The sequence below is a fragment of the Sceloporus undulatus genome, chromosome 3 (genome assembly GCF_019175285.1).
Source record: "Sceloporus undulatus isolate JIND9_A2432 ecotype Alabama chromosome 3, SceUnd_v1.1, whole genome shotgun sequence".
Classification (NCBI taxonomy): domain Eukaryota; kingdom Metazoa; phylum Chordata; class Lepidosauria; order Squamata; family Phrynosomatidae; genus Sceloporus; species Sceloporus undulatus.
This window is the reverse complement of record NC_056524.1, coordinates 16,722,548-16,749,654: the sequence shown is the minus strand read 5'-3', so window position 1 is coordinate 16,749,654 and position 27,107 is coordinate 16,722,548. Positions and strand designations below refer to the sequence as shown.

General features: G+C 39.5%; 1 protein-coding gene across 1 annotated transcript in view; it reads right to left on the bottom strand.

Moving 5' to 3' along the window:
* The window catches only part of FAT3 (FAT atypical cadherin 3), a 643,096-nt gene that overhangs the window by 95,409 nt on the left and 520,580 nt on the right, over nt 1-27,107 (bottom strand). Inside the window, 5 exon segments of the mRNA XM_042457261.1 lie at nt 2,591-2,824; nt 5,969-6,122; nt 7,616-7,812; nt 22,211-22,577; nt 22,579-26,285. Coding sequence (XP_042313195.1) covers nt 2,591-2,824; nt 5,969-6,122; nt 7,616-7,812; nt 22,211-22,577; nt 22,579-26,285 — 4,659 coding nt within the window.

The window sequence follows — 27,107 nt, the reverse complement described above, 5'->3', positions numbered from 1 at the left end:
TTCTATCAATGGATTCTGCCCATTGACTTTATAAATAAATAATAAAATAAAATTTATATTTTAATCCCGCTTTTTGCCAAGCAATCAAAGCAGCATACAATAGGGTCAAATATATCCATATATACATAGTAAACCCCCCCCCAACAGGATTAAACAGTATAAGACTAAAACTAACATTTTAAAATCCAAACAATAACCATGGGCAGTTTGATAAATGGGGAAGTCTTTTTTGTGCCGAGTATTTTATTCCAGGAAGGCCTGCCGGAAGAGATCTGTCTTAATCGCTTTTTTGAAGCTCTCTAGATTGGTAATTTGACAGATCTCGTCCAGCAGGCCATTCCATAAGTTGGGAGCGGCTGCAAAAAATGTCCTCTGGGAGGTCACCATCAATCTGGTCTTTAAGGGCTGTAGTAAATTCCTCCCAGATAACCTGAGTGTACGGGGTGGATTATATGGAAGCAGGCGATCCCTTAAATAGGTTGAGCCTAAACCATGTAGGGCAGGGGTAGGCAACCTGCGGCCCGCGGGCCGGGTGTGGCCCAGCAAGGCCTTGGGACCGGCCCCAGCCTGGTCCTGCCGCCAATTGCCGCCGGGGCCTTTGGGGGACAATTGTCTATAGAAGCCTCAGAAACATGCATTTATATTAACATTTTTTAAAAAATCAGCAAATTTTTTCACGTGTCCTCCATTTTTTTTAAAAAAAGTGTCTTCCATTTGAAAATTTTGTCCTACATTTGTCCTGGTTTATTTATTTATTTTTTTTTAAAAAATTATTTAATTATTTATTTTTTGGCTTCGACCCCCCAGCTGTCTGAGGGACAGCAACCCGGCCCCCGGCTCAAAAAGGTTGCCTACCCCTGATGTAGGTTTTTAAAGGTGATAACTGGTACAGAAGCGCAGCTTAACACACAGCAAATTATTATGGCTGAATTCAGTTACATGCATTTCTTCATTCTCAGACAGGAACAACCTGATAGCAAAGGTTTACTACTTTAATGCAGTGGGTTTCTCCAGATAAACAAAGGTATAATATTGCTCATGGAGCAACACAACCCATACACCTCTCCCATACAGGCCTGTCTCAGATGCAGTTCTCTTACAAAGGAATTTCTTGACTTTCTTCTCTCTGCATTATCCACTTAACAACCCCATTACCTGAGAAACAATCTGTCACAAAATGTATGACTGCTATCCATTCCTAACTAATGTAGATCCACTGTATCAATAGGGTTTACCTATTACTAACTCATCATTCAACAAGTAGTTCAATAGGTTTACTTTAGATTGCAGTAACAACTGGGTTTAGGCTATTATAACCCACTGATGTAGACTTATGGTGGTGGGGAGAGAGAAGGAATTTTATTTCCATCATTTTTCTGCTTTAGGCTCTCAAGAAATCCACTAACTTTTCCAAATTAATCATGAAAAAACTCCCAGCTGTCCTCTTCACTCTGCTCTTCGCTTTCCTTTTTGGTAATAAAAACAAACCATTACATCAGATAATAAAAGTAAGCAAATGGCATGGTTGCAAATGGCAAGCATGTTATGATCGCTTCATGTCTTCAGCCCAGGAAGATTTATAGATGTATTAACAGAGTGCTGAATCAAGAGATCTTGCCTTTAAGATCTGCATATCAATACTGTCATGTTTCATTACCAGCATCTTGTGTTGCCCGTATTTGACCCTAATAGCTAATCAGCATGGAGAATTGCAGGTCCACAGGTCGAAAGTTGCAGAACAAAATCTGCAACTGATGTCTATATTACCAGTCATTACCATAATAGCTGCTGACTCCAAGTTTTTCCCCCCTATCATCATGCTCACTAACTTTTGACATCAAGTGCCCTGTGTCATGCTGAGAGAAAGGATAGAATGGGGAGCAGCAGCAGTGGGAAGCTGAAATAACTTTTTTTTTAAAAAAATACAATCTATATTTTCAATTAAAAAATGCTAGAAATTCTGAATATTAAAATGCACCTAAAACCCCAAAATGCTATGGCTGGAATTCTGAAAATTAAGATTACAAAATTTGTTTCAGCTCCTTTTTGATCAGAATCGATCAACATTTGCTAAGTTTAAATTGGCAAGAAAGTAATGCTGACAGATTTGCCCATGCTTAATATCAGTTGGAGACAGTGTGGTATAGAAGTTTGAGTGCTGGATTACAATCTTGGAGCCCCATGTTTGAATCCTCACTTGGCCATTGAAACCTACTACAAGCCACACACCCTAAGAGAAAGGCAATGGAAAACCCCCTCTGAACAAATCTTGCCAAGAAAACCCCATGATAGGGTCACTGTAAGTCAGAAATGACTTCAAGGAACAACAACAACAACAATTTCAGTGGAAGAATTCAAAACTCATAATAAAGGCTAATATTTTCAGTAGATTTCCTCTGTTAAACAAATTTATAGTGCTTGGATACAACAGAGGAGAATTTGACATCCAAGTGTTATTTTATTTCAGCCCTGGTATAAAGGAGAAATGAAGGCATTACAAGAAAAATGAAGCTAAAGTAGAAATATGGCCAATCTCTACATACCTCTGAAATCCTAATAGTTAGTATTCTCTACTGTCTTATTCACTTACCTACATCTGGATCATTGGCTTGAACTCTTGTTAGCAAAGCTTTAGTGGCAGTGTTCTCATAGACACATGCGGTGTAGTGGTCAGAGGAAAAGACAGGTGGATTGTCATTGACATCTTCCAGAATCAGATGGATTTCTGACTGACAGAACCTTCCTCCCCCATCTGTTGCTCTTGCTATCAGGTTGTACACAGGTATCTTCTCACGATCTAAAGGAGCTAAGGTTCTGAGTTCTCCTAAAATGTATTCAACATGAAAAATGGAATGTAAAGAAATGCAACATTATTATCAGTATCATTTTTAACTGTCTCACTAGTTATGATTATAAATTGTTTCATAGCAGCATTTACAACCAGAGGATGGGTTCTGACTAAGAGGCTGTGCACAGAATTCAAAAACTAGGTGAACATTTTTTTCAACTGGTCTTAATCTCCAGCTTTGTTTATATAAGGACTGGCTACTAAATACTGCCAAAGGAACCAAAGCAGCGTGTTTCATACAAGGCTTTTACTAGATGTCTGGGTTACTTTTATCTTGATATCTGCAGAGAAAACCCCCCACCATATTGTCTCCATCCTAGCTAAGTTCTTCCTTCCTTCCTTCCTTCCTTCCTTCCTTCCTTCCTTTCTTTTGGTGTATCACTGACCCTTTAAACCTCCAGTCTCCATCTTGTGACTGAACCTCAACAGCTTAAAATATCTAGTCAAAACAATTCTGGGGGGGGGGGGGGTTTCTAACTTTTCCTTTGTCCTAGCATTTTTTTGTGATGAATGGCTCTGCAGAACTAGAATACTTTCCCATTTTGTGAAGTTATAGTTGATCCTAATAAAGGCATGGTCTGCCTGTGAATTTTAGACTGTTATTACAATTATTATGGTATTACAATGATTTTTCTCCCCTTTGCAACAGAAGAAGCTCAAAGAAAACAAATTTCCCACAAGCTGTTGGCCCTTATGCTGACCAAAATGTTTCTGCCTGATTTGAGGTGATAGTCTTTCCCACTGGAACTCTTGAGCATCCCATACAACAATCTTCTAGAGTCTGTCTTTTGCTGCCTCCAATATAATGGTTAATAGAGCAGACAAAGGAATTCTAGAAGAAAATCAGTTTGTGTTTTATATAGATTACAGCAAAGCCTTTGACTGCATAGATCACAAAAAGCAATGGAATGCTCTTAAAGAAGTAGGAGTGCCACATATATCTGACAATCCGGATGAAAAATTTGTACTTGGGACAAGAGACTACTGTTACAATTTAGAGAAAAAGAATGGTTACCAATAGGCAAAGGGGTCAGGCAAGGATTCACTCTATCATGTTACTTGTTAAACATGTATGGAGAAAATATCATATGAAGAGCAGGTTTAGACTTAGAAGGAGAAGGAATGAAGACAGATGCTTTGCTATTCTGGCTGTTTAAGCAGACCATTGGGATTTTTCCTTTCCTTCCATGGTTCTTGTGTAACATGTGAAATTTGCCATAACAGTTGTGTTTTCAACAATTATGGTAGTGCACTGAAAACATGTACTGACATTCTTGGTGCTTGAAAAACTACTGATTAGGGGTCATAAGAACAGAAGACTCCCAATGGATTTGACCAGAGGCTGGGCTGTATGATTATCTTGTTTCAGAGAGTGACAAACTGGCTGACCTTTGGGAAATTCCCAAGCAGGAGATGAAGATGATAAATCCCCTGCTGATGTTCCCAGTGCCAGCTGCTGGCTTTTATGTCAATGAGGTGGTGCCACTCTAGGTTTGTAAAACCATCAAAAAAGTTATCCAAGATCCTGAAACCTATTCCCATAAATGGTTCAGCACCTTGGGTAGCTCCTTTGAAATCCTCAAAGGAACCACAGCTCCACTGACATGGGGGCCACTAGCCATTACTGGACGCTCCCCAACATCTGGTAGTAAGAAGACACATTTCCTTTAAGGTTCACGGACCCAAGGTGACGTGTATATTGACAGAGTGTAGAGATGTTACTTTTATTGGACTACAATTCTCAGAATCCACAGCCACCATGCTCAATGGCTGGGCCAGCTTAAAGATTCTGAGAGCCCTGGTCCAAAAAAGTACAGTAACACCTCCAGGCTCTGTTTAAAAAAGTGTGCTTTTAGGAGGAAATGTGTACAACACAGAGTAAATGGAACTGTGATTTAAAATATTGAAGAGTGATAGGGATTAGAAAACAGGCAGACAGAAGTATTCTCATTGTACTCACAGGCACTCATTGACATTTTTCTACCTCCCAATGAAATAATTAAGTGCAGTGGTCTTTAACGACAATTCGGCTTCTGCACTATCATACCCATAAAGCTATTTGTCTTCTTTGTGTCTGCCTAAATCCATGACGTATGGCACAACATTAGATCACATGGAGACCCTCTTTAACTAGAAAAGGCTCTCACATTCAAACCATTGCTCTTTGTGCACAGAAGGTGACAATGGATTGACTAAACTAGCATGAGTCCCTCCTTTATTTTCACTATTTTTTACAATGACTGAATGGGGTTTCTCCAGCAAGACAGAAATAGTTAAACTCGTCCTTCCACATTTGTGGCTTTGACTTTTGTATTCATAGATTTTATTAATATGTTCTTTATAGGAATATCTAGGCCCTCCAGCACAACTCTATGGTCAACTTCAATCAAAGGTCGCACTGATGGACCTAGAGAGAACATTCCATTGTGCATTTGTAGCTCCTCTAGTACAATTCCATGGTCAATGTCTGGCAGATGTTGACCACAGAGTTGCACTGGAGGACCTACAGATTCTTAGAGAGGTGTTCTCTCAAGTAAAGACACAGTGTTTTTGTTATTTGTGTTTTTTCCACATTCATGGGGGTCCTGTGCCCCTAAACCCAGTGAATGTGGAGGGATGAGTGTACACATAAATAACTTAAGACATTTTCATGCCAAATATGGGAAAAATTAATTTCACACCTCCTAGTGCACAGTGCAACTTACTTTGAGGGCTTGCTATGCATTTTGGGGAAGAAAAATGTGTACAAACCCACAAATAGTTGATAAATGTATACAACTAAAATGCAGATGTGGGAAGAACACAAATTATAGCCAATGGGAAAGATCCGTTACAGTGCATACACTGGGGAAAATGCATATAAAATTCATACTTTAATACAAATATGCACATATTTCCATTTGGAAAGACAAAAATATTTTGTAACCTGATATATTTAACTGGGATGGGACTAGAATTATGTATACAGTGGGAGTTAGACAAAATGCACTGAAACTAAAACTTGACAGCTTTTCATATCCCCATTCCATGAAACTAATGTCTATGATTCAACAATTCAATGTTATACTCCTATGGGTCATGTGAAAACTATGCATACCATGGAAATTCTGCTTGTCTTACCACTTTCTGGATCTAAGAAAAACTTATTATTCCCAGGGCCATACAGCGAATATCGAATTTCACCACTGGATCCAATATCTGCATCTTTGGCACCCATTTTAAGGATCATCTTGTTGGGAGGAATGTCCTCAGGAAATAATGCCATATATGTTACCTTGAGATACAAAAATCACAAGAAAAGACTAGAATGTAATAGCAGTTCTGAAATGAAAAGCATGCATGGACTTTGAAATGTGATGGCTTTTGTTTCACATATTTATCTTTATGCTATCTTAGTGATCTAAGAAAGAACCACGAAAGTGATCTTGTACCACTTTTGAGACTGAATGAAGAACACTCTAGCATGATCTTTTGTTGACAAAACAGTCTGCAGAAATAATCCAGTTTGAGACCATTGTAACAGCCCTGGCTCAGTGCTAGCAAATCCTAAGAACTGTAGTTTATTGTGGCACCACTGCTCTCTGACAGAAATGGGTAAATGTCTCACAAAACTACAGTTCCCAGTATTCCCTAGCATTGAGCCAGGGCAGTTAAAGAGGTCTCAAACTGGATTATTTCTGCATTGTGTTTTGGATCTTTGTCTATTTCCTCAGATAGGATTGGACCATGTTCCTGGGTCTAATCCCTCACATTTTAATATGAACCATGAATTACCTTTTAAAAACTGATTTATCTACTTCATTTTTATGTTGTTGCTTTTTAAAAACCTTTGCATTTAAATATTTTACTGTGTTTTGCCTTTATTGCACCCAGCATTGTATTATTGCCATTAGCCACTTTGAGCATCATTTGATAGAAAAGTGGAATGGAAACCTTCTATTCATTCTAAAATGTAATACATGAAAAAATAATAGTACATGAATCTCATACTGCCTGAGACACTGAAGAAGGTCTGCCAACCAGAGTAGCCAGTATTGGATTTCATGGGCAAACGATCTCCCCTGGAATAAGGCAATTTTCTATCTGCTATTACTGCCACAAGAGAAAACCGCCAATTGTTAAGAGGAAGGAAAAGAGGAGGTCTCCATTTGTCATCACTGCCTCTGCCTTTGCAACATTTTAATTAACGGCAGCCGAGGCAGAGAGCAAATCTAGCAACATGAATAATTATCTATAAGATGGTTCCTATGTCCGCTACAACTGTCCATTGAAATAAGTATGTGTTGTGAGTAGGGACTAACATTTTAATCAAGCCTGTCCAATCTGTTCTTCCCAAATCCTGAACTGCATGTTTGAAATATAGTAATGCTTCATTGTTTGAGTTTTTCCAAATTTTGTGATGCAGCTTCCAATAATGTGTACAAAAATGTATATGTAAGGGAAAGGTGTACATAAAATTACATTAATAAAAAAACACAGAAAGATACATGACTTTTGGGGAAACTGTTTGCAAATAATGGTATTGTTTCCAGATATGAGAAGGAATGTCTACGCATTTGCATGGGATTGTCAAATACAACTAACATAGGATTCAGAAAGAGGATGAATGTTGTGTGTGTGGAGAGTGGAGTGGGAAAATGGGAAGAAGTAGGGAAATCAAAATTGAAAGAGTTCTCTTGTGACACTGGCTGTTTTGAGCTTGCCAAGGGAAAGATGGGATAGATATATACAATAGCCAGGCAAACAAATAAACACAGTAAAGCTAACCTGATCACAGACAGGACTGTTATCATTCACATCAGTGACGATCACTTCCACAGCAGTCTGAGTTACAAAAAGCCCATCAGTGGCTGTAATATTCAGAAGGTAGACATCTTGTTCTTCCCGATCTAATGGTCTCTTCACATAAACCTTCCACTCACTCTGAACCAGACCAAGGTCAAACTTCCCTTTGGGATTTCCTCCTGTGGAAAGAGACAAAAACGTTATGTGCTATTTCCACATTAATGCATAATGACTGTGAGCTGAAAGGTCCACAGAATAGCTTCGTCTGAAAATAGATTTCCATGGACACCTGAAGATGGATTCTGGCAATTAGGAAAAGGAGAAGATATTTTGTGCTATCTTGAGTACTAGTGAGATGTGTAGTTCTCCCAAGGGTTGTTCATGCCGCCACCACTTGAGCAAGTAAAGGAAGGAAGGGTGGCTGAAGTGCTGTAGGAAGAGACTAGAGATGATGCTGGAGTGGAAAGGAAGACAGTACTTCAAAATCTAATTCGGGAGGGGGGGGAATCTAAATCTAAATTTTCAGGTCCTTCTAACACACATGGATCTAAATCCTACTATTAGTCCTGACTAGGGCCAGAAATAATATTTGAAAATATTCCCCCATATGGTTGGAAAACATGTTTGTTGAGTGTTGAGAAACCTTGATGAGAAGAATTCTGGTTGACAAGGTTCTTTGCAGTTTGAGACAATTGTGTTCAAAATTTGCATATGCTTGTTTTATGCAGAAAACAACATTTCTCTGCATAGAAAACATCATCTTCTGGTAGAAAATAATATTTTTATGAAGAAGGATTTTTATTTTCACAGAAAAGGTGTTTCCTAAAAAGATATTACTGTAATTTGGGACATATACTGAGCAAAATTTGCACGTTGTTGATTTACACAGAAAACAATATTGTCTGCACAGGAAGCAGTGTTTTCTGTAATGAAAACAACATTTATGTGCAGATATATTATTTTTGTGCATAAAATGCTGTTTACTTCACAGTAATTGTTTTCAAAGGAAAAAAAACATATGCAAATATTCTGCAAAATAAGTCCCAAACTGCTAATAGGCACTGAAACTGCATGAATTTCAAATACATTTATGCAGAATGAAGAAAATTGCATAAAGTACGTGCTGCTTTGTTGGAGAAGAAAATTAATAAAGTACATCCCTACCGCTGACAAGAACAGACCCATTGAATCAAATGGATTTACTTGTGTGATGACTTGCCATTCAAGAGTGAATTCAAGAGATCCATTTCAGCCTTGATTAAGCAATGGGATTGCAATTGTCTTCTGTCATTTAAACTTTTATGAGTCCATTAAGTTCTTATCCAGTTCAGTACAGCCCACTCACTATTTTCTGCCTGGGAGAGGACATTTCAATCTATTTTAGATCCTTATTCCCTCCTGCATGGCCCACTCCCAAAACAGGCTGTCACCATGGGCCCCAATGTGTGCCGCCAGGAGCCAGATTATCTCAGCTCCTCTTTGCTCCAATTTAAAGGACCAGAGTTCGGTGTCAGACTGGCTTTGGGGCATGTTGGAGGTATGCGTTATCTCAATGCCACACTCCCCAAATGGCTGAAAGCCACTTCTTTTGGACTGTGTGTTTCAGGCTGTAGCTTCCTATGTTCCTAATGCTTCCATCTATCTTTCTAGGACTTATATTTCTAGATCTTTTATGTCACTCTAACATTGTCCTCTAGAGCGATCACGTTCAAAAGAAGACAAGCTATAACTGATAATATTCAGTCTTCTACATCACTGTAAAATATTCAGGGACCCCCTTTTGTATCTCCTCTGGGTCCTTTGCAATTCCAACTTCTCTTTTTTTCATTTTGAACCAGCCCACTGTCCCCTCCTCTGCAGGTTTCTGAATTTTTTCTTGCATTAGCACTTCCAATACAATGTAGACTAACCAAGAACTATTTCACTAACTGTGGCCATCTTCCTCCTTCTGAGATTATGTTGACAGCAGCTTGAGGTGCTTTTCTCTCTTATGTGAGAGTCAAAATGATAACCTTCCAAGACAATAAAAATCATTTAAGCCATGTTTTGAGATGATCTCCTCCTTTAACTCCCCATAAGGGCAATCAGACTCAAACTGTGAGCAATCAATAGCCTCCCTTTCACAAAAGCACAATTGTCTTTCCACTTCAGTCTCGAGAGAGGATGTACTACAACCCCCCTCATTCTTGTTACCAAGACAATTTCATTAGCTGTTGATTATGCAATCAAGGAAGTGCAGCAGGTTCCATTAAGGAATCCTTTAATGAAGGCTTTTATCACACCACAATGTTATTTTTGTATTCATTACAATTCTCATTCAGGTGTGAGTATATAGGATGGGGGTGGGGTGGGGGTTAGAGTATAGTGAACACTCAAAGACACACAAGTCTTAAGTAGACCAAAGGAGATGTCGTTTAAGGAGCAGCTTAAAAGATACGGCAGGCAATTAGATCAAATTTATGCAAGAGAAAAAACCAGCAAAGAGGAGACTGGATGAAGCCGATTCAACTTTCTAAGAAAATCAAATAGTGGCACTGAACCTTGTCATACTACAGGTTGAGTATCCCTTATCCGGAATCCTGAAATACTAAAAAGTGAAAATTGTTCACATAGGTCGTTAGGACAGTGACATCTTTACTTTCCGATGGTTCAGTGTACACAAACATAGGCCTGGTACAGAAGGGCAAAAAGCGCCAGTCAGTGGGCAGGGTAAGGGCTGATTGTTTCACAACCCTCCACTCGCTGCCCGGGCGCTGTAATTGCTCACCCCATTCATAGAGGGTGCACAACAATGACAGCATGCTACAGAATACAAATAGCACTGTGCCACACAGGCGTCATTGTTGTGTGTGAGCCGCGCCAATGGCGCTCAGCCCGTGGCACAAAAAAGAACCCACCAGGAGCGGGTTCTTTTTAGGCCTCACGGAGGGTGCAGCATTTGTCTGCTGTAGCCTCCATCTGGGGCAGAAAGGGGTGATGTCTCACTGCCCCTTCCTGCCCGTCTGTACTGGGCCTTAGTTTCATGCGCAAAACTATTCAATAGTTATTATATTATGTATAAATCTACCTTCAGGCTAGGTTTGTAAGGTGTATATGAAACATAACTGAATTTAAAGTTTAGACTTGGGTCCCATCTTCAAGGTATCTCATCATGCATGTACAAATATTCCAAAATTCCAAAACAAATAAAATAAAAATTTTAAAAAACCAAAACCCAAAACACTTCTGGTCCCAAGCATTTTGGATTAGGAAGACTCAACCTGTACTTTTTAATATCACTAAATGAAATCACAAAATCAAGGGAGAGATACTGCAGCTGAAAAGAAAATATGTTCATTTCACACACTAGGAAATACAGAAAATGAAAAGTAGTGCCAGAACAGTGCTACTGTACAGTATTAAGGATTTCTGTGGTTATTTCCCCCCACTCTTAAAACGGCCTGCCTACTTTTCCATTGTATACGGTAATCAACTTCAACATGGCTACATATGCTTCTCAGCACTTAACCATTCTAGGAAGCCCAACAATGCCCTTGAATTCTAATAAGCAGAACCCATTATTGAGGCTAGGTATGTGGGAGCGGAAGAAGGAATCCACAGGTCTTTATATAGCTGCCTCATAAGATGATACATTATGGGCAGTGAAGTAGTCATCACAGACTGAATTTGCACTGTAGAAATAATGCAGCTTGACACTGCTTAAACTGCCATGCCTCTATCTTATGGAATCCTGGGGTTTGTTGTGATATAAGAGCTCTCTGGAGTAGAGGGTTAAATATCTCACAAAACTACAAATTCCTGAATTCCACAGTACTGAACTATAGTAATTAAATAGTGTCATACTGTATTATTTCTGCAGTGCAGACTCAACCTCAGGCTCTGAATGATTCCTACCCAACCAAGGGAGCCTTTAGGCTCTGCGTTGTACTAAAAGGCACAACTGGGCTCCATACAGACAGGCCAAAATAAAGCTGCTTCAGGCCACTTTGGAGGTATGCTGTTTAAATGATGCATGCGTCCTAAGAGTCCAGAAGCTGTTTCAAAGCTGCGCTCCAGTCCTTAGGACTGGATCGTGGCTTTGGCATGGCTTCTGTATTCTTAGGATGCATGCATCATTTAAATTGCATACCTCCAAAGTGGCCTGAAGCAGCTTTATTTTGGCCTGTCTGTATGGGGCCCAAGTCTCCAGATGTTCACAGACAAAACAGTTCACCATTGGGCTGGAGTGCCTTCAGTCAAGCAACTGGCCATTTGCATTCTGTGCCTCAGATGTTCTCATGAATCATCCTTGACAAGATGTAAAATGAAAAGCAAGAGATAAACCACTCAAAATAATTTATATATTCTTGAGATTAAAAAGAGGTATCTAAAACACAAATACTGTGTATGTCCTTCTTCAGACCTCACTTTGTGGTGAGCAGTTAATTTCCCCATAAACACATTTAGGCATGCTCAGTGTCTTAAGGGTGTTCCAATTAATTCATTTTTTTAACTGCAGATATTTGAAACTAAATGGAAGATTTCTGACTGCAAACATTAATAGATTCTTTTAAAAATCTGTCAGAAGCTTTCTTCCTGCATTCTGTTTGAGCATCACAACATCTAAGCATTCGTTCCGAAAACAACCGTCCTCAAAGGCCCAAAGGCCTGAAGAATCTGCATTTCTCTCTGTTTTTGTTTACTTCTTGTTTGAATAATACCCACAATCACCCACCTCTGCAGTAAATGTTAAGAACCTAACTTGGACACAGCTGCATGACAGGGAATTTACAGTTTGAAAATAAACTTCTTTAAAACACATTTTAATAAGGCACATGCAAAATATGTTTAAAATGCAGAAATCCTGCAATTGCAACTTTTTGTTGTTGCTGTGACTCTAATTTAAACTTTAAAAATATTTAAATCAGATGTAAGAATATTGTTCTTACGAGACTACTACATTAACGTTCTTATATTTCCTTTGTGATATACTTGCTTCTTCCATGCTACACTGGTAACAAATGTAGTGGAAGGATGACATTGGAAGAGTGTATGGCATTGTTGTTCCTTGATCTAATCTGCACTGCAGAAATAATGTAGTTTGACACTGCTTTAACTGCCACAATTCAATGCTATGGAATTCTGGGATTTGTAGCTTTGTGATATATTCACCCTTCTGTGTCAAAAAGCTCTGGTGCCACAACAAACTACAAACCTCATGACTCCACAGGCTGGAGCCAGGACAGTTAAAGCGATGTCAAACTGCATTATTTCTGCAGTGCGGATTAAACCCTGTTAGTAGTGACAGTGGCTTCTAGATATGAGATGTGACAACTGCAGGGAGAATATCTCCTATATCGTGCATGGGGAAGTATGCACTTCTCATGCATTTCATATTGCATTCTATGTCACACCCAGGTGGCATATGCAGCCACTGTGTTGATAAGATCGATTAAGGGCCAATCTTGCCTAGTTTAATTGTGGAATTTTTAAATATAGGATATAAAGTTGGCCACCAATTTCAAAAGTTCTAATTTGACCAATACATGGATGATAGCGCAATTCATGGCCACTAGTCATGACTATATGTATTCCCTACAGTACTGGAGCTGTTATACCTCTGTATATCAGTTGCTAAGCTTTATAGACAAGAGAACGCAGGTGAAGTTGTGTAGCTTGTGTGGACTTCCCATGGGTAACTAATGGGAGCAGAACGCCAGACTAGACAGGTCTTTGGTACGATCCAGCATGGCTCTTTTTCCACTCTTGAGTACTCTGTTGAAATGGAAAGTGGGATCTAAGCTGCATAAACACATGTAAATTGGCAAGACTCCAGTGAGAAGATCCAGTCATGAGGTTAACTGGAGGGTTTTAGACTAGGGAACCATAGAATACTCCAAAACATTTGTCATCCCTCCAATAAAGAAAATATTGAGATATCCAACTGGAAGAAAAAGTAGTCTACTGCTGTGAATTTTTAGTATTCTATGGGAGTTTTCTATGAAACTTTAAAAAATTCATTAAAATGCAGGGTTTCTGCACAGAACACTGCTATTTGCAATTTTTCACAAAAATCTCTCAAAATTCAACCCCCCCCCCCAAAAAAAAAGGAATAGAAACATTCAGAATATTGATCTGATTGGATAACTTTGGGAATTCTTTGTTCCTGCATGAACAAATAAAACAGGTAAAAATGTCCATCCCTACTTGGTATCCATCCTTCTTTCACAGATAAAAGCAGGAGGAATTATGCACACTTAATTCTAACATACTTGGGGAAAGGATGCATAATAAATATATTAAATGGCTTTGAATATACTTGGGATCACATATAGTTCATGATGGTGGAAGCTGTGAAAACAGAACTGAAGAAGGAAGCAAAACTGTTCAAATTCTTACAGGAATTTGGTCAATGATTAATCCCAATGATGGGTAAGTGTTGACTTACTGATGCAATAACATCCATAGAGTATATTGTTTCTGGATCACCTGCTAATCATGGGAATATTTTTTACTCAATGTTGTGTCCATAAAAAATGCTGGTAGGAAGAATATAGTCTTCCAAAAAGCGGAGATCTCCTGAGAGCACCGTACAGTCATATGATTTTACACTTCTTGTTTAAAATGGATTTTCCACATCTTGTTCGTAATTGTTGCCTTTCCATGGAGGAGAGATCTAAAAGACTGCTTGGAGTATACCAAACACAGTTCTCATTAATTATCCCCTCTCCTCCTGCTTTAATTCAGTGATCCACTTACTCATACTTTGTTAAGTAAATGGTTTATTGCATGATTGTATTTACAGAGCAGCCTTCAAGCCTCAATATGAGGAACGGGTTTGGCAAAGAAAATACTTGAATTGGTCCCACAGGAACATTTGAGTCTTCAACATGAGCTCATTTTGGGACAGACTGTGATTAGAATGTTTTACCGGTGCAAAGAATAATTTTAGAAGAAAACACACCCAAACCTGAAAGAGTCATGTAAAGTTTTTGAAAACCCACAGTCCCACTGGTACATCCAAGCATCTTAAGAAATATAGTGAACTATCCATTATTTTAGTATCTGCTTTCTAAGCAAACAATATGAAAGCATTTGGCTTTGATTTATGCTAGCACTTTTTTTTTTACCTTTCAGTTCAATTTGGTTAGCTTTTTCAAAGGAAAAGGTAGGTTGCTTACAGTTTGATACAAATGCAGAGAACAAAAGTTTAAATCAAGGGTCAAAATTGACAACAAATCGCTAGATATGTATCAAGCTTTACAAGATGTAAAATTCCTTGCTCCACAGTCTGCAAATCATTTATTTAAGAGACATTTTGCCAAACTGCTATCAGGAAGCAAGTCATCTCAAGTGTTCAGCTTCACACTTATAGCAATCCTTGATGTTAAACCCGCAATCATGAGGGAGAAGATCGCCATGTCAAATTCCTACAAGCAATCATATAAATAGGTACATCAGTTTGTAGAGCAATACTGGAAGGAACTAGGCAGTATAATGCATAGCAGACAACTATTTATTTCCACAATCGCAGCTGCGCTTTCTTTAGTTCAAAGTTCATATATATATATTTTAAATGAACCAAATTCACACTAATCTGTTGTCTGGGACAAAGAATGTCCAGCTCACAATTTTGTGAGTGTCTCCATCTGTAAATTAAAAGTCAGTAGGGTGATGATAATCCCCGCTCAGCCACACAAACCCTTTAGGTGACCTTGGGCAAGTCACACTTTCTTAGCCTCAGAGGAAGGCAAAGGCAAACCACCATCTGAATAAATCCTGCCAAGAAAAGTTGGCCTTAGGGTTTCCATTAATCAGAAACGACTTGAAGGTACACAACAACAAAAGGTAATAATAATAATAATGAAAACAGGAGTACTAATAAGAACAACAATAAGAGTAATAACAGAGAAAGGGAGGGCTTTATGGATTCAGATAGTTTAACTTTTACATAAATAAACTTTAGGGGGTTTTTGGGTAGGAAAATGCTCATGAATGTATTAACACCCTTGACGCTGGTAGTACTTTGAACATCCACTGTATCTAATTCATGCCTAACGGTGTTTCAATAACTGTGACACAGTCCATTTAAGAACTGAATTCATCTGTAGAAATGAGAGTTGGAGCCTAACCCTTAAAACTGAGGGCTCTTTAACAAAACAAAACAAAACAAAACAAAAAACATTGTAATTTAATTCCCTGAAACTTTACGTGGAAGAAAGTCCCACTGGACTGAATGGGATTCAAGGCAGCCCCACATATTTTGACTGCTGTGGAAAACACTTGTGCATGAAATCAGAATCATTAGGCAAGACGTAGGTAAAGTGTGGCCTGCCAGATATTGTTGTTGCATGTGCTTAAATTGTTCCAAACTAATGGAGACCTATCACAGACCTTCTTGGCAAGATTTATTCTGAGGAGGTTTTCCATTGCCTTCCTCTAAGGTAGAGACAGTGTGACTTGCCCAAGACCATCCAGTGATTAAATAGGGATTTGAACCTTGGTCTCCCAAAATCTACAGTCCATATACCACTATGCTAGCTCTCAGTCTTTCCAAAGAAAAAGAAAAGAAAAAATAGGGAGAAACAGAAGAGTGAGAGGGAGAAAGGAAGAGAATTTTTTCTTTAAAAAACACCTTTAAAAGCACACATGCACATCTGTTTGAGAAACACAAGCAGATCAGAGTTCCCATGTACAAGTCCATAGGCATTTATGACATTTCCACATTATGTATTTGTCGTGCACGTGCGCGCACACACACACACACGACACACACACTGATCCATATATGATGTCAAGTGTAGCACTCGTGTTGCTTCCAAACAAGCAGGGATTGGAGTGTAGCTTTAGCATTCTGTTGGTATCTTTATTACTACACTAGAAGGGACTTAAGAACTGCTGTGTTATGAGTTGTCATTTAAATGCACAATATGACTCATCCTTGGCATGGAACCACACTTGTTTAATGGCGATAAGCAGATGTTTTTGTGGGATAGTGACATTTCTATCCATTTTGGAGAGCCATCTGCCACTTGTTTCTACTTTTCTCTGCTTTGGGTCTGCACAATGCTCTCGTGTTTGGAGACATCTTCTTGGAATTAATATGAAATTCAACATATTATTTTTGCCAGCAACATCTATCAATTTGGTGTTATATTTAGCTACTCTCCTACTCTGTACCCACTTTTTCCAATGACTAACCTTAAGAAAATTCCATGCTATTGGACTTCTCAAATCACTTGAAATCCCCTTCCTTCTTAAATTAATTTAGTTTAGGGCTCTTTCACACAACAATGCAAGTTTAGGCAGTATCAATAGACGTATAGTGTCTAGATCAAGGGAAGTAATAGTGCCACTGTATTCTGCTTTGGTCAGGCCCCACCTGGAATATTGTGTCCAGTTCTGGGCGCCACAATTCAAAAAGGATGTTGAGAAACTGGAGCATGTCCAAAGGAGGGTGACTAAAATGGTGAAGAGTCTGGAAACCATGCCCTATGAGGAACGACTTAGGGAGCTGGGGTTGTTTAGCCTGGAGAAGAGAAGGTTAAGAGGTAATATGATAGCCCTGTTTAAATACTTGAAAGGATGTCATATTGAGGAGGGAACAGGTTTGTTTTCTGCTGCTCTGGAGAACAGGACCCGGAACAATGGATGCAAGCTCCAGGAAAAGAGATTCCACCTAAACATTAGGGGGAATCTCCTGACAATAAGGGCTGTTCAACAGTGGAACACACTTCCTCAGAGTGTAGTGGAGTCTCCTTCCTTAGAGGTCTTTAAACAGAGGCTGGATGGCCATCTATCGGGGATGCTTTAATGGAAGGTTCCTGCAGGGCAGGGGGGTGGACTGGATGGTCCTTGTGGTCTCTTCCAACTCTATGATTCTATGATTTTACACATTTATAGTGCTACATTTCCATTTTAACTACCCTGGCAACATCCTATGGAATCCTGGAACTGGTAGTTTAGGAAAGAGAATTTAAAATATTCAGCCAGAGAGTTCATTTTGTCAAGTTGGAGGTGTTTTGAGTATTTTTTTTTTGTTAATGGAATTTCCTAGACTTTAAAATATTTGTTTCCCAGTGCCACATGGCCAGAAAGAAGAATGGCCTCCCTGCATAGATATCCCTCCATACTCAGGACACTGCCACTGCTGCTGCCACCGCCACCGCCACCACCACCTTGACAGAATGTAGGCCTGTAACTAACATAATCCAATTTGTTATTCTGTATTATTTTTAACATCTTTGCCTGATGAAGAAGTCAGTGGAGCTTTGAAAACTTGTGACATATATTTTATGCATTTCTGTTGGCCTAATAAAGGTAACACAGTTTTGTGGATTCTGGATGTTGTTCTGCTCTGCTAGATATATTTCCTAGTATTATATGGTGTGAAGGAACCCTTAGGTCCCACAACTGTCAACAAATCCTCAAGGAAGCTGAAAATGACTGATGTTTAAGCATCACGAGAAACTGAAGAGGTAGCCTGTGAGAAAACAATGTCTGGAATTTTAGTTACCAGGTAAAGGGGAAGATCCTTACCAGGAGACATGGAGTGTGGTTGGCACTCAGGTAAGGCAACACTGAGCTTGATAGAGCAAAGATCTACTTTGATATATGGCAGCTTCATTTATTCAGAGATACTTATTACAACATTGTAACTGAGCAGGACAGTAGTTCTTGGTTTCCCAAACTAGCAGCTGAAACCATGCAGCTTGTTGAGCTAGCACAATATGCATCTTAGGTCTGAAGAACAACATATCACTCAGGTTATATGAGAATTTCATTTCAGTCCAATTTTGGTAAGAAAATTTCCAAAATCTGCAAATGCTTGAGATAGAAAGAACTTGGGTTTGGGGATGGAAAGAACTATATTCACACTAACACAGGGGTAAAATTGAGAGATGAATTGATCAAGGCCCAAAGTTCTGAGTGCTAAATACTCAAAGGTCTGTGTTTGAATCTTATGAATTCAGCCACTCTTGTAGCACTGTATTAATGTTGACACTCTCTCCTATTGACAACTTTCTCATCTTAACACTCATATGGCAGTCAGGTACAAAATTGTCCTCTCCATGATGAGAATTACAGTTGGATTTGGCTGGTGTAGATGGTGGAATGAATTTCATTTGTTTGTTTCTGGAAAAACAAATTATGCAATTTTGCAAATATCTTCATATTCAGGGTAGAAAGAACTTGAGGTCTAAAAGCAGGAAAAACTGAAACTGGCAGATTTCCCCATACTTGTGACACACTAAAGGTGCATCTACACTGTGGACATAATGCAGTTTGACACCACTTTAGGTGCTATAGCTGCATCCTATGGAATCCTGGCATTTGTACTTTTACAAGGCCTTTAGCCTTCTTTGCCAAGAATGCTGGTGCCTCACAAAACTACAAATCCCAGGATTCTGAAGGATGGATCAAAGACAGAAAGGTGGTGTCCCTCAGACACAAGTAGGGAAGCTCCACAGACTTCCTTATTCTATTACATGTTTGGACTGCTGGTATTATCAAGCACTGAGCTTGCCCAAACCTATGACTATTGGTCTGCATTCAGCTTGGTGCATCACAAAGTGTTACTGTCTTTCAGCTCTTGGAAAAATTCCTTGCTTGGGCTATAATTCCCAGCCATTGTGGCTAGGCAGAAAAAAATTGCAACTCTGGGTTTCCTGCGTAGGCCATGCTAGCTCACCTTTAGTCTAAATAAGTAACTTTTCCAAGTTTTGACTCCATTAAATGGTAAGTATGAAAGGCAGCCCAAAGTTATAACATGGAAAGAAAAGGTGATTTATCTAGAGTGGGACTCTGCAGAAGTTATTTGTAGTTTCAACCTTTAAAAAGGTTAAAATAATGTACACAACTACCATCATCTGGCATCTGTTTATATATAGAGGTCATCAAGTCTTCTCCACCAATAGATGGGACTTTAGAAATGGATGTTTTAAATGAGGCTTGCCATTTAGAAATGGAAACAACACTTTTAATTAAATAAAATAGCATTCTCCCCTACCAATTTTTCCCCTCATCTAATCCTGAAGAACAAATGTTGCTCATTTTCTCTGGCTAATAATGCAGAATACTATAATCCTTTTCATGCTGATATATCAATCACAACTAGCTATATAGCCTGTCACATGGCAGCACAGCATGAAGTGTGAATCTGGTAAATTAAAAAGGCCCATAAAAATGTTTCTTTCTCTCTGTGTCCTGTTTAGTTTGCAAAATGTGCTAAGCACTAAATCATATAACTGAATGACATCCTGGAAAAAAAAATGAGGTAGTGTGGATTTGCATTGTGATATGATCCTAACTGTTTTGAAACCAGTGAAAGACCTAAATGCCCTTCCATGCCACTGACACAGCTTATCATACAGGGAGCTTTCTGTGTTATGTTTGGTGCTATTATTGTAAATGGCCAGAAAATGGTATTGCACAGTGGGACAAGTCACACAATAGTTTCCTCAGACATTGTAAAGCATCTGGTTCAAACCTATAATCTTTAGTATGGATTAATTGTTGTTGTTGTTGTTGTTGTGTGCCTTCAAGTAACTTCTGACTTATGGCAACCCTAAGGTGAAGCTGTCTTAGGCTTTTCTTGGCAAGATTTGTTTAGAGAGGGTTTGCCATTGCCATCCTGTGAGGCTGAGAGACTATGACTTGTCCAAGGTCATACAGTGGGTTTCCATTGCTGAGCTGGGGTTTGAACCCTACTTTCCAATGCCATAGTTCAACACTCAAACTGCTACACTACACCACGCTTGCTCTCCACTTGTAAAACCAAATCATCCCCAACTCCCTTGCTACAAAAGTTCTACTGGCTAACAGTCTGTTTCCAGGCACAAGTCCAAGTGGTGGTGAACCTCTGTAACATGTGCCAGAGGTGGCACTCAGAGCCCTCTCTGTGGGCACACGCTCTGTCACCCCAGTACAGAGTTTACCAGAGTTTGTTACTAGAAAGACAGAGGAATGTGGCACTTTGTGATAAATAAGTGGGTTTTAGGTTGCAGTTTGGGCACTCGGTCCGTAAAAGGTTCACCATCACTGTTAAAGCCCCCTATGGACCAGGTCCAGGTTATATGAGGAACCATATTCTTCCACATGAGTCTGCCTGGGCTTTGAGATCTTTAGAGAAGGTGCTTTCTGTTCCTCACTGTCATGTCTGCTAAAATGGCAGGAATGGGCTTTCTTAGTAACTGCTCTCAAGATTTGCAAATCCCTTCCTAGGAGAAGACAGACTGTATCACTCCATGAAGTCCTTTAAGCAGATTTTTTATTATTATTTCAAGAGGCTTTTGGGAACAGACTGTTGATGGAGAAAGGGCTTTTAATCATATTCTTATTTCTTGCTTTTGAATTGATATGCTTTAAAATGTCTTTTAATTCTACTGATAGTTTAAATCATAACATATTTTTATGGAAGTGATTTTTTATCTGCATCGGTTATTTTTTCCGCTCTAAATTGCCATGATTTCCAGGGATGATGAAAAGGTGAGGCACAAATAAAAAAGTTAGACTTAAAATTTAAAAATATTATTTCCTCAATCCCCACTGTTTACTGATCTTTGCAATCTTTCAGCTCCCTTGTTTACCAGTCTCATTATTCATTGCTGACCACTCTGCCCTGTTTCAGTTTCTTGTATGTAAGTAGCCCTATCTAATCTGTAAATTCTTAGTGCCAGGAATCACACCAGGCTGGAGTAGGACATATGAAACTGCTTCATACAAACTAGGTAAGATTAGACATTTGGGCTACAAATCCCAGAATCTTAGTCAGCATTGGAAATTTAGTGTATGATATAGTCTATAGACTATATAGATTGATATAGTCATCAGTACAGTGGATCCTTGTTATACGCTGGGGTTTGGTTCCAAGATCCCCCGTGTATAACAAAATCCGTGTATGCTCAAGTCCCATTAAGTATAATGACATAGCAAAATGGTGTCCCTAATAAAAAATGGAACATCAAGGTAAATTTATACTTTTTTGGAATATTTTCAAACCGTGTATGCTTAAATCCGTGTATAAAAAATCCGTGTATAAGAAGGGCTGACTGTACTATGAAATTATATATATATATAAAATTGAAATTTGTATTACCGTTTTTAATTTGCTCATATTGTAATATGACATTGGTCATTATTCAAATGCTGTACACCGCTTTGATCTACAAGGAAAAGCGGTATATAAATAAACAATTATATATATATATATATATAGAGAGAGAGAGAGAGAGAGAGAGAGAGAGAAATATAGTCTTAGTGCTATGAAATTATGGGGTTTGTAGTTCTGTGAGACATTTAGCTTTCTCTGTCAGAGAGCTCTGGTGCCACAACAAACTACAAATCCCAGGATTCCGCAGCAATGAGCCACAGAACTTAAAGCAATGTTAAATTGTATTATTTCTGCAGTGCAGGTTCAGCCACTGTCGACTCTGAGTACTTGGCTTCCCAGTCTTGCCCAGTTTTCCCATGCAGCATTCTTTTTAACTGGAGAAGTCAAACACTGGGTATGGGACTTTCAGCATGGAAAGCATGTACCCTACCACTGAGCTTAGCTCCTGCCTTCCTTTGGAGATCCAGCCCTGAGAAATGCCTTACCTGTAATATGGTAGCTAACTTGGCGGTTGATGTCAGATGTATCCTCATCCCACGTGCTGAGTACAGCAACGACTTCACCAGGAGAGTCACTCTCTTTCACGGAACCCCTGTACATACCATGCTCAAATATTGGGCCATTGTCATTAATGTCTGTCACTGTGACAGAGATCAGCGTGGTTGATGAAAGGGACAAGGTTTCTCCCAGATCAGAAGACACTACTGTGAAGGCAAAAGTGGGATTCTTCTCATGGTCCAAGTCTTTCAAGGTGCTAATCCAGCCACTGTTGCTGTCAATGGTGAACACTTCTGTGATTTTGTCAGCCTCTGCTTCTGCCAAGAGAGAGTAGGTGACTTGACCATTTGCCCCCCCAGTCTGCATCAGTTGCTTTAACCTGAACAAGTTTCGTTCCTATTGGCATTCCTTCCATTATGATGGCTTCATAGCTGGCTGACTCAAACACTGGCTTGTTGTCATTAATGTCTAAAACTTTAATGTCCACGTCCACTGTTAAAACAACATCTACCTTATCTAGTTGAATGGTTGCAGCGACTTTAAAGTGAAAGACGGAATTTGTCTCATGGTCAAGCCTCTTATCCAGTTTTATGAGTCCAGTATCTCGCTCTATAACAAAAACTCCATCCTTGTTGTTTTCTGTCAGTTCACCATTCACTGTGCTATAGGTGGCCCCCTGATTAGGCAGCACATGCAGAACATCAATGGTGCTACCGATAACTGTATCTTCTGACACTGTAAAGGAATACTGGGGTTGAGAAAATGAAGGCAAGATGGTTTCTGGAGGTAAAACATGAATATACACAGGAATAAGGGAGTGTTTTACAGGAATGCCACCATCAACTGCTTTGACAAAGAAGGAGAGTACCGTGTTTTTAAGTTGGTTAAAATTACCCTTGGTTACCATCCATCCATTGTCAGGGTCAATTTCAAGGAGATCTGCAACAGAAACCGAAGCTTCGCTGTACAGTGAATAGGCAATTCTTGCATTTGCCCCATCATCTGGATCTACTGCTTGGACCTGGGTGACCAAATGACCTTTTCCAACATCTGCTTTGACACTTGCCCTGTATTCCACCGTCATAAACTGGGGAGCATTGTCATTCTCGTCCACAACTATGACTCGTACGGTGCAGAATGTGGTTCTCCCCCCTCCATCAAGGGCTCTCAAAAATATGGTGATATCACCTTCTAAAGGGATTTCTCGATCAAGTTTCTCCGTTGTTATGATCTGCCCATTGTTATCAATTAAAAAACGATCCTTGGCAAAATCATTTATGATTGAATAGCTTATTTGCCCATATATGCCTGAATCCCCATCTGTTGCTTTTACATGTATTACTTTCGTTCCCGGGGGAGAATTTTCTCTAACCTCTGCCACATAAATACTCTGCGAGAACACAGGGCTATACAAGTTAGCACCAAGAATACGAATATGGACTTGGGCTGTGTTTGTGAACAAGCCATCTGAGACAGAGACATTCAAACTGTACATTGACTCCATTCTCTGCTTTCGATGGTTCGAAAGAGTGATGATACCACTCTTACTGTCCATCACAAAACTTGTACGGTCATTTCCAGACAAGATACTATATTCTAGTCTATCAAAATCAGAGCTGTCTGCATCAGAGGCTTGGACGCAAGTCACAAAATGACCTCGAGGAGCAAGCTCACTGACATACGATTCATATATCAGCTGATTAAAAATGGGAGGGTTGTCATTCATGTCTGTCACAAAGATGCTAACTAGGACTTCACTGCTCAGTGGTGGGAATCCATTATCAGTTGCCCTCACTTTTAAACTGCATTGCTGCATCAGCTCATGGTCTAGCAAACGGGCTGTCAGGATCAGACCGCTGGTGCCATCAATATGAAAATAATCTGTGCTATTGAAGGTATCCTGGACTATCTGATACTGGATAATTTTGTTATTCTCAGAATCTGCATCAGTAGCAACAACCTGCAAGACAGGAGTTCCAATCAAAGATGCTTCAGACAAAGTGGCATTATAGGCAAAGTGCTCAAAAACTGGAGCGTTGTCATTGACATCATTGATAATTAAGTCCACTGTGACTTCAGCTCGGGCACCAGTGAGAGCATCACTGGCTCTTACTGTCAGCTTGAAAATGGGGTTTACTTCATAGTCTAATGGACTGATGACACTGAGAACTCCAGTGTCAAAATCAATGTTGAACTGATTATAGGGATCTCCGTCTACAATTATGTAAATGATACCTTGACCTTCTGGACTGGTAGCATTGATGCTCAGAATTGGGGTGTGCATCTCTATGTCTTCGTTTACAGAGGCTGTATAGAAAGGCTTGTCAAAAACAGGCATCGCTTTGTTAACTATTGTAATAGGCAATTCTACAGATGCTGACAAGGATGGATTGCCTCCATCTTTAGCAATGACAATAATTAAATACTCTATGTTTGATAAGTCAGAATTAAAGGCTGCTTTTAATGTGACACTGCCAGTCTGCCTGTCAATTTCAAAATGCCCATAATCTTCTTTCAGCAGGTAAGCAACATCACCATTTGCACCCTTATCTTTGTCAATGGCTGTCACTCGGTATATCAGGGTGCCAGGATCAGCTTCAACTTGCACAGCAGCATAGTATGGAAGTCCAACAAACACTGGAGCATTGTCATTGATATCTTCAATATGAACTCTGACTACCACTCTAGCTACGCGAAGATGATCCAATTCACGGCTAGCCTCAACCACTAACTCATATAATTCCTGCTCTTCTCGGTCAAATGGAATGCCAGTAGTTTGAATGACACCCAAGGTGGATTTGATCTTGAATTTGCTCCCAGGATTTAAAATGCTATACTTCAAGGGCTCATTCAGACGGTTTCCAACTGCACTGACCACTGCTACTTTTGTGATATTGGTGCTATTTTCAGAGATGGATGTAGAATATAGGCTTTGAGTGAAGTGGAGACCACTGTCTATGGCTTCCTTGACCATTATGGTCACTATGGCAGTGCTGTAGAATTTCCCATCAGACACTTTTGTAATAAGCATATAATGATCTTTAGAAAGACTATTGTTTTTTATAGTCACAACCCCTGAAATAGGATCAATTAGAAAGTACTCTGTGTTTCCTTCAATAAGGCTGTAAGTCATCTCAGTTGGAACTTCTGAATCTGGATCTGCAGCCTTCACTTTAAGGACCTCAACTCCAATGTACGTTGGCAGAAGCAAGACAGTCTCAAACATAGCCTGGCTGAAAACTGGAGGGTTGTCATTGACATCCGTTACATCAATAGTAACTTCAACTGGACTTTCTGCAGTAAGCTGCGGATTACCACTGTCTCGAACATGGACGTGAAAATGGAAATGTGCAAAGGTTTCATGATCTAAATCAGCAATAGTTCTGATTGCTCCTGTACTGGAATCTACTGTAAAATACTTTTTAGCAGTGGATTCAACAATCTGGTAGACAAGCAATGCATTTTGATTGCTATCTGCATCTATGGCTCGTATCACTAGTGGGTTGTTTTCTAAGCTCCGGACAATGCTGTTTACAGGTGCAGCCTCACTGATCCTGCCTGAATATTGTAAGAAGAGGAAGATTGGTGGGTTGTCATTTTCATCAACAATCTGGATGTTCACTGTAGCATTTGATGCCATCCCTGCCATGTTTGTGGCTTGCACAATGAGCTGGTAAGAGGAAGTGCGTTCATAATCAAGAGGCTTTTGACTAGTGATGACTCCTGAGTAGGGGTTTATAGCAAAGGCTCCATCCGTGTTGCCATCCTTAACCTCATAAACTAGTGTAGATTGGCTGATTGCTGACACCAAGATAACCGAAGTTCCAAAGTCAACATTTTCATTCACTTCAGCTTGCCATTCCTTGTGTGCGAATTTTGGATGAGAGTTGTCTGACATTGTGACAAATATGCGGACAATGGCTGTGGCTGATAGTGGTGGTGATCCCTGATCAGACACTTTGACTGACAGAACAAACTGGTTCATGGTAGTTAGGTCTGGTTCCTTCAGTACAGTGATGATGCCTAGAACTGGCTCGATCTTGAATGTGTTCCCAGTATTTCCTGAAAGAGCAGAACAAAGATCTATGTTAAAAGCAGATTATAAAAAAGTAAAATCTTTTAACTTAAAAATGCTTTTATGTTACAGGACTGTAAATTTCAACTGAACATCAGAAGGAATTTCTTGGCAGTAAAAACAGTTCAGCAATGGAACAATTGCCTGGAGCGATGGTGGGTTTCCTTCTCCGGACCCTTCATTAAGAGACTGGGCAGCTAATTGCTGGGGATGCTTTAGCTGGAGATCCTGGACTCAATTGCCCATAAGGCCACTTCAAATTCTATGAATTTGTGTTTTTAAAAGGCATACATCTGTAATTTTGGTTACCAAAATGGAAATCACAAAAAAGAGGATGTTGATGAAAGAAAAAAAAAATCAACCCTGGGGGAATTAAGAGTCTCTAGAGAGTTCAAAATGTTATTTACTTATGCACAGCTTAGCTGTTTCATTTCACATGTAAATATTGTTATGTTTTGAATAGAACGTTTGCTGAACACATTGAACTGCTGTTCTTTTTTGTGGAGTAGGAACATATTCCTATTCTATCCATGTGTTTTCTGCCACTGCAGTATCAAACATCCTGTGAAAGAAGTAATGCCCAGTAAAACATGTATTTCTTTAACTGAGGTATATTCATGCTTCCTTCTTAGCCTGAAAGTGTCTGATTGCAGCACATTTAGAGAACTTTATTTATTTTGGCGGGTTACAGACCGCCGATTTGGGGCGGGCTGTACCCGCCCCTTTCCCTTGTGTATCGGGGCCTCAGCTGCCAGAACGGCAGCCGCTGAGGCCCTGATCCGCGGCTTTTTAGGCTGCGGGGAAGCGGC